At 33.5% G+C, this 9,492-nt stretch overlaps 1 protein-coding gene across 1 annotated transcript; it reads left to right on the plus strand.

The window, feature by feature from the left end:
• Positions 1 to 1,629: 1,629 nt before the first annotated feature.
• On the plus strand, positions 1,630 to 5,181 carry LOC104103368 (uncharacterized protein At1g28695-like). Its single transcript, XM_009611267.4, has 3 exons — positions 1,630 to 1,860; positions 2,104 to 2,484; positions 4,576 to 5,181. Exons 1-3 carry the CDS (start codon positions 1,699 to 1,701, stop codon positions 5,080 to 5,082), a joined length of 1,050 nt encoding a protein of 349 aa, XP_009609562.1. The 5' UTR covers positions 1,630 to 1,698; the 3' UTR covers positions 5,083 to 5,181.
• The last annotated feature ends 4,311 nt before the right edge of the window (positions 5,182 to 9,492 follow it).

Below are 9,492 nucleotides of genomic sequence, written 5' to 3' on the forward strand. Positions count from 1 at the left end.
GCAGTACTGAGTGACTGACTGTCAGTTGATGTATATATACATGGGATGGATCTTCCCTGGGCTGGATTGGCCATATATAATACTGAGTGACTAAGTATTCTGAGAGTGTGAGTATACGAGGCTTTTAGAGTGGTGCATTACATACAACATGTGCATTGGCATGTAGATGTAGAGAGGTCATACGTACTCCCCATATCATTCAGAATTTGATCTATTTTAATTGAATTGAGTTTAACGTTGAACTTGAAAGCATGCCTATATTTATGTACTATTATTTCTATATTGAACTATACCTGCTGAGTTCATCATTAGCTTTCAGTCCAAATGTTAGATTTGTTACTTATTGAGTTGGTTGTACTCACGCTAGGTGCAGATCTAGGTGCTTCTAGTCACTGCGGGTGCTGAGTTGTGGAGTTCGGATTCTCGGAGACTATCGAAGTAGCTGCTTGGCGTTTTGCAAACCTTGTCTCTCCTTCCCTATCTTTTCGCTTATTGTATTTAGTTTCAAACTATCATAGACAGTATTCGTCGGACTTGTGATGTATAGATGCTCATGTACTCTGTGACACCCCAATTTTTGAGAACTTCCGCGTTGTGTTTTGGGTTTCTATCCCTGTCTATGAGAACTTTTATTATTTATATTGCTTTAATTCAGTTTTTGTTAAAGGTGTTGGAATTATTTCGTAATGTCGGCTTGCCTAGTACCACGTTAGGCGCCATCACGACAGGTAGAATTTTGGGTCGTGACAGTAAGTGCACCAATGGTCTCTCCGTCAAATTAGGTGTTATATGTACAAATTTTCTAGAATTAATTTAATATTATATATTGTCCCCCATGCTCCAAAGAGGTTGAATGGTGCACTTGGTTGAATATTAAGTTATTTATCTAAAGGAACATGAATCAATTCATACTTAATATTGTTTTTCCTCCTTTCTTTAATGGTACATTCATGTTCTCGCTATCTTAGATCCGTTTCTACACATGGGTGACCTGCAATATAAACCCAATTATATCCAATAAGTATAAACACCGGATGCGACCTAGTTTCTACCCTTACATTAATGTTAAATGGTTAAGAATAAGAAGGGTTATAGCTATTTATTACTATGAATCCACAATAATCTTCAAAGCGGGAATTCGCATCGTATGGCAATCCACGACGTTTTTCAAAGTGTGAATTCACATCGTATAGCAATGTAAGTCCTTGTAAGATTAAACAGCTAGTATTCTTGCCAAATTACTTGTGGCATTTGAGTTATTACTACTTACAATTAAAAGGAATTCTAAGTAATAGTAAGAAACATTTAAAAGAGATAGCTGAAGAATAAACTTCGTCAAGATTATTTTATTATTATCCGCCAAATCTTGGCTAATGCTAAAAAGGACAACTGTTTTATTTCGTCTCATGTTTCTGTATCGTGTTAGCCATTATTTACTCCATATAAAACTTCCCTGCACTCAACCCACCTGGCCCGGCGCACAATAATCGATCAAATAATAAAAGAGTCGAAGCTTGGTTTGACACTTGGACTATAGTAGGTATCTAATTAAATAAATCATATTTTCTTCTTGCTATATAAAAAACACAAAGACTTACTAACTTGGCAATGGGGAAAGTCCATAAAATTTCTTCCTTCAGAAGTCTATTTTCAAGATCAGTTCTTCGGCCTTGCAAATCAATCATCCCCACTACAGCAATGGACCACGCCAAAAATCGAATTATAATTGATCATAGTCACCATATCAAGTACATGATTTTGTTCTTTGGTCTACTCTTTTTCTCCATTAATATCTTCACTTCTGCTAGCAACACCCCCTTCTTCCCTTGGCAACTCTCACTCTTTCACCCCTCAAAACAGGTAACATTTTAATTCTCTTTTAAACTTCAGTCCCATTTTCGCATTTCCCCGGGCCCTCTATATTAAGAGTAGTCTCGGCGCGATATCACGAGTTCAAACTGTAAAAATAGTATCTTGCAAAATGCAAGAAAATTGGTATCATAATAGACTCAATGCAGTTTGGCGGGAGCTTAATGCAACGAGCTACATTTTATTCTTCTCACGTCTTATATTGTTTGTTTTCTTTTTATGGGGTGCATGCAGTTACATGAAACAGTGTATACTAAAGATGATCTCGAAAAAGTGTTGGCCGGAGCAGCAACGGAGAATAAGACGGTAATAATTACTGTTGTAAATAAAGCATACATAGAGGGAGATAAACCAATGCTAGATCTCTTCTTGGATGGTTTTTGGGAAGGAGAAGGCACTAGGGAATTAGTGAACCACCTTTTGATCGTTGCAATGGATCAAACCTCGTATGAAAGGTGCAAGTTTATGCATCTTCATTGTTATAAGCTCGAAACAGATGGTGTAGATTTTGGTGGAGAAAAGTTGTTCATGTCTCAAGATTTTATCAAGATGATGTGGAGAAGAACCTTGTTCTTAGGTGATGTTCTTAAGAAAGGTTACAACTTCATCTTTACGGTATGTTTATGTGTCTTCAAAATTTGTTCTAGCAATTTTTCTAACATGCTTTGGGATGCATATTCCATGTAGTAAAAATGATCGATTCACAAAATATACCGTATTCATGTGGAGTACGAAAAAGAGTCGACTCGAAGAGTGTTTCGAGTGTGACGTAGGCATATTTCATGTAGTATTTCGAGGAAAAGAAAGTGAAAACGGGGAATAATAATTACAACAGTTTATCTAGGGAGAATTGAGAGAAAGTGATTAAGCTAGTCAATGTTTGCCGTTAAAAACATGCTTTTACACGTAAATAGAGCCGTAATATTTGGTTAATTTTTCTTAAGTTCTCCAACGTCGGTAAATATGTTTAGTGTAATTACTAACAAAATAAGGATCTGTTCCAAGTTAGTACTTTTGTAGTTCTTGGACACGGGCGGATGTAACGTATTACCTACGGGTTCAATTGAATCCATAAATTTTGTCGCGGAGTAAAAATTTATAAGTAAAAATTTATTAAAATTGCAAAAATAGTAGATTTGAACCCATAACTTTAAAAATATAATGGGTTCAATACTAAAAAATTTAAAATTGAACCCATAAAATTTAAATCTTGGATCCGCCTATGTTTAGTCTATGTTTTAACTTAACCAATTTCCATAAGACCCTTTTTCGTTTTCAAAGTTCTCATTGAGAACCAAGGACGATACGAGAATTGGAAATGTTTAAATGAATCTTTTTATACAAAAGTTACTTTTTTTTGGGGGGGGGGGGGGGGGGGGTCTTTTCATTTTCTTCTTTCTTTTTTTCATGGAAAAAGGCTAAATTCATGGCAAGAAAAGTTGAACTAGTGTGTTCGCCGGAAAAAATCATTTATAGGAAGTTGTAAACTACTATACTTAAAGATTACTACTTTTTGGTCAGATTCTACTAAACAAACGCTGCTAAACTATTATGTGCCCTTGTGTTCAATATAGTACTAATGAGGAGTTAGCATGTAGCATGTTGGGGGAAGAGCGAAGACAACTCGAATTATAATGTCTTCAAAATTCAAATTAACCCAAGGCGTTTGTGATAATTAAGTTCCATATTTGACTTGGTTAGCAGTTAATGCATACGTTTTAATTTCAAGCATGATCATGTGCATCTTGTACTTTTTGCCTCTGACATAAGAGATCTACATGTGTCACAAGCAAGTCAAAAGTTTAAATCTAACTCAATTCCAGTTTCTATTATTTCGGCGTGAAATACGGTCTTCTAGATCTGCATTTGGTTCTCCTAAATTCTTCTAGTTGGTACAAGTAGAATCACAAACCACCGGACGTGTATCATTTTTAGTTTAATTTGGTAAAAATTTATCAACGCCCTAATGTTTACACCAGACCAATAGATACATGATATGTACCAATAGATGCATGATGTGTTTATGCATACCCTTCTTTCACTTAACCATGCTCAATTATTGCATATCTTCACCTTATTAAATCACTTAAGTATAATAAGTTAATATAGTGTGGTGTGAACCAAGGGCGTACATAAAAATTTTTGTAAGTGATGTCAAAATTTATAGGAGAACGGGAATAAATAATTTCTAGATAAAAAATAGTTTTAGTTCATTGGTTTTGTTAAGCATTAAGTTAGAGAAAGATCAGAGTTCAATTCTATAGTCACAATTTTTAACCATAAATACTCTCTTAAATATTTGCCAAAATTACACACTAGTTGATGTGTGAACCTCTAATCTCTTAGAACAAATTGAAGCACATAACTAACATGTCAAGAGATAATTTATGTCAGTGGTGTTATTTTTTTAACTTACCTATTTCGTCACAATATTAATACATATATTTAATAAAAAAAATCCGGCGAAACGGTGTCGCATGATACCGCTTCATTAAACGGTGTCCGCCCCTGATGTGAACATTGAGTGCAGATAATTGCTAACAATTAATTTCTCTACGCTGACAACATAGAGTTATTTAATATGATCGGGTTAAGTTACCTATAATTGATACTTAACCTGAAAAATAAAGTAAATAAGCAAGTGTAACAGATCAATATATATAACTTAAGTCGATCATTGACTTTGTTTGTCTATACATACAACAGGACACTGATGTGCTATGGCTTAGGAATCCATTTCCGAACTTGTACTTAAATCAAACCGTAGACCTTCAAATCAGTACAGACAAGTTCAACGGAAGCCAGTGGTCTGAAGAAAACCCAATAAACACAGGTTTCTACATGATCAAATCAAACAGCAAAACCATAGAATTGTTGGATGCTTGGTATGCTGGAAAAGACAACATTAATTCCACAGGATGGAAAGACCAGGATGTTTTGATCAAGTTAATGAAAGATGGAATGTTCAAACAATTGGATCTCACTGTTAGGTTTTTGGACACTCTTTATTTCAGTGGCTTTTGTGATGATAGTAAAGATGTTAACGTTGTTGCAACTGTTCATGCCAATTGCTGTCGTAGTATAAGTGCAAAGTTGGCTGATCTGACGGCTGTCCTTCACGATTGGAGAAGATTTAAGGGCTCGGATGCAAATCAGACATCGACGTTTGGATGGACTCAGCATGTGAATTGCTGGGATTCTTGGAAAAACTGATGGGGAATTTTGCATATGCTGACCTGATTTTATAATTTATAGTCAATTATGATACTATTACAATCTTTCTAGTAAAGAAATATACGGAGTATAATTTTATGTAGTTTTTCTTAATACTTGCAAAAATATAATACGCATACATTGGTTCTTCAAAATGTGATGTTAGAATCGCCAAAGAGAAAACGATATATAACCTGAGATATTTTATTTTTGATGTCCAGGAGCCGTGATACTTTTTATACAAACAAATATTCAAATAGGATTGGTTGTTTTAAATTTATTTTCTTCTCAATATTATACTCTTTTCATCCTAGTTTATCAATTCTCTATTTTGTTGCATCATAAGATGTTTGATATCATGCTACACTAAGCGTATACATAAAATGAAAAAATAGAGTGAAAAGGTCTCCCCAACAATTAAAGGGATACTAAATTAACAATATGTGAGGTCGGAAATTTAGTTCTTTTATGTTACTGGGTTCTAAATTAACAATTTATATATATTCAATGAATTTTTTAAAATCAATACATGATTTAAACCAAAGTTACATGGTTCGGTGCACCAACAAGTCCTATGCTAGCTTCGTCGCTGAGTTAAACCCTCTCCCCACCACAAGAGATAGATACTACTAATATTTTTCTAGACAAATTCTACAACTTTCAAAAATATAAATTAATCTAATGACTCCAATAAACATAATATAACATTATTTATTATTTAAATTTTAGCACTTTTCGCATACCATCCCTTTTGGTCGAAATCTTACATTCATAAAAATAGGATGTACAACAAACTTTAAGGATATAAAGATAAAAAGCGATCTTTCAATTGAAATTAAAAGAAAATTGTTGTAGTGCATTCTCCGCCAAGAACATTATATTAAAATTATACACTTGTTATCTTAGGGTATAAAACAGTACAGTACTAACACCAACGAGAAGGCACAAGAGAATTTAGAGCCCGTTTGGACCTAAGAAATTTTTTCCTTTTTCCAAAAAAAATTCATTTTTTTTCGAAATTTGCGTTTGTTCATAAAATTTTCAATTTTCACTTGAATATGCATTTTGGAATTTTTTGAAATTTTGAAAAACTCCAAAAAGCTGTTTTTCAAAATTTTCACTAAGATTACTCACAAAACTTAAAAAACAACCCAAAATTATATTCATGTCCAAATACAACTCTAATTTTCAAATACCATTTTCACTTGAAAAACGTTTTCACTTTTTTTTTTTGGAATTTTACAATTCTTGTGTCCAAACGCCCACTTAGACATGGAGTGTGAAAAATATAAATAGTACGAACTAAGACGTTGGATACCGCAGGAAGAGGTCAATGGGCTTAAGACTTGAAGAAATTAGTACATAGCCATTTTTTGGACCGCTAATCAAATGTTAGCAAAATTATTAAGTTCAAATCCCGTGAACGATTTATGTGGTTCTTTCGTGTTTTAAGTAGGAAATTTTTTATAATTTGATTTTTCCATTAAAAAGTGGATATCTCCCTATTATGTTTTAAATAGTGGCTAAAAACTCATTAACAATAACATACCCGGTATAATTTCACATTGTAGAAAATAGTGGCTAAACAACTCATAGCGGACACAAAAAGTGGCCATCCTACCCAAATATTTCCTCAAGACATGCGTTAAGGTTGGGCTTATTTGCGTTGTGTCTGAATGTATAAGTTCAAACCTAAAACCTCGTGCTAACAACACAAGAAAAGAGACATTTAAAAAGAGATACCAAAAAATAAAATATTTATCGTCACTTATCCACAGAAGGCCCTTTAACTATTTTTATGAATAAGAAGTTACCAATAATATATAATATTTAAATACCTTAAAAACATATTTTTTCAATAGGTATGATTGAAATTTGTTAAAATACATAGACAAGGCAATATATAAAATTTGAGAAAGATTGGTAGTGATTTGAATTGGTTTGGAGTTAAAATTCGTAATTGAAATTGAGTCAAAAAGGTATTTCTCGACACATGTATCTCACTGTATATCCACGTATATCAGATACATGTATACATTGATATATATACACACACACACACATATATATATATATATATATATATATATATATATATATATATATATATATATATATATATATATGGAGGATACACTGAGGATACCTGGGAGATACATAGATTTACATGATGATATACATAACTCGTTTTCTTCCATGTTCTTCATCTATTTCGAATGATAAAATAGCACGGGCTAGCCAGTTTTTGGACTGGTAATTCAAAAATAGTCGACGTTTGCCAAGTCATTGAAAAATAGCCACTATTTTGCTAAAACAGAGACCGGTCCAGCATAATATACTGGAGTTAGGTGCACCTGTGTTGAACTTCCAACATATTATGTTGGACCGGTATGCTTTGTTGGCTCCAGTATAATATACTGGAGTTCCAGCATACTTTGTTGGAGCTCCAGTATATTATACTGGAATTCCAGTATATTATGCTGAAGTATTTTTCGGATTTTGAACAGTGTTTTCGTTCACATTTATCTTTACATGAAAAGTGGCTAAATTTCGATGACTTTTGAAACTGTAGCTATTTTTGAATAACCACTTATAAATCTGGCTATTTTTGAATTTCTCCCATTTCGAATTGACTTAAAATTCAATTCAAATCACCTTGAATCTCCACTAAAATTGTTGCAAAGTCGAGATTCAAAGATATACCTAATTTGTTCCAACAATATCTACTAGAAACAAATTCCAATTTCGGAAACTCAAATTTTTGAACTTAATCTTAAGCGAGTTTCAATGGCTTTCAATGGAGTTTTAGCTCATCTTCTTCAATTTTTAAATAACCAAATATTTTTCGATGCACGAAAGTAACTCTCCGAGATGTACCTAATCTATTCTAATAATACTCACTCAAAATAAAATCCAATTGCGGAAAATTAAATTTTTCGAAGTTAAGCAAGCGTCAATATTGGATTTACTGGTTTAGTTTTCTGATTTAGATTGTTGAAGTTAGTGGGATAGTTGATGCTTCACAAAAAATGAGATAATCAATATGAGAAGTGGGTAAAGAAATGGTGAAGAGTTGTCATTTTGGATGGAGGCTTTGCAAAATGATACATTTAGTTTCTTAAGTAGAAGAGAAGCAGAGATGAAAGCGTTAGCCACAATAGAAAAAAGATTTCGGGCCAAATTAGATAATAATTTATGAGTTGGGTCAATATTGAGATTGAGCTGCCATTGGTGAGCTAATTTTTTTTTTAAAAAGGGAAGAAGATGTATGTATTGTCAAGTTGATTCTTTTCGGTTTTTAATGTTTTCTTAAAAATAATTACTCGCATAGATTGGTATCCACATTTACGTAATATGTCCAGTTTACAAAGAAGCACAACAAAACTATCTACTAGTATATTTATCCAATTCCCCGTAGCCACTAACTTTTGGGCCTAGGTTGCCTTTGTTTACTTTGTCTAACCAAAATGATAGCTACAAAGAATACCAATTTTACCCTCTATAATAAATTTCTGAACTGAGCCAATTTCTTACCTTTTATGGCATCTTTGGTGTCATGACCCAATTCCACTATAGGTCGTGATGACACCCAACGTCGCCGCTAGACAAGCCAGCCGTGAACTACTCATTTAATTCTCATTTTAATATTTTTTTTAAAAAATAATTGATTTTTATTTAATAAGAGAACGATGAAGGGATGATTGTAGTAATGTAAAGCGTAAAATAACGAAAGAGTAAAATAGTAAATTTAATACTCAAAACCATATAATATCTACTAGGATATTCTCAAATCCCGTATCACAAGTGCATGAGTATCTAGTAGAATATACAAAACTCTCTAAGAATTATTGTCAGAAACAAAATAGACAGAAATGATAAAAACATAACAAGAGGCTCTAGGTGCTGCAGAATAGAGCATGGGAAAGCAACTCACCGCTAAGCCCCGGGCGGGTAATGCGGATACCCGCCCGGACGAACTCCAGATGCACCTACCTCAGAACCTGCATAATATGTGCAGAAGTGTAGCGTGAATACATAAATAACATATACACACTATCTAGTATAACCTCGAAGAAGTAGTGACGAGGGGTCGACTTCGACACTTATTAGTGGGCAATATACATAATGTACAAGGTTATTTAATCGGCATGAAGTACAACGGCCATAATGGTATAAGAGGCAATAATTAAATGACCATTTATCAAAATAACACTTAAAACTCCCCAAATATCACATATTAATCTCAACAAGAAAGGGATTAGCATGGGTTATAAATCCTCAAGTCATGACAGACATATCAAGTAAAATCGGTCTACGAGTGACAACTCGCACGAGTTATGCCGAGGTCATACAACCCAATCCATAATAATCGTGTACATACACTACCGAGGTCGTACGGCCCGATCCATA

The sequence above is a fragment of the Nicotiana tomentosiformis genome, chromosome 3 (assembly GCF_000390325.3).
Source record: "Nicotiana tomentosiformis chromosome 3, ASM39032v3, whole genome shotgun sequence".
Taxonomy (NCBI): domain Eukaryota; kingdom Viridiplantae; phylum Streptophyta; class Magnoliopsida; order Solanales; family Solanaceae; genus Nicotiana; species Nicotiana tomentosiformis.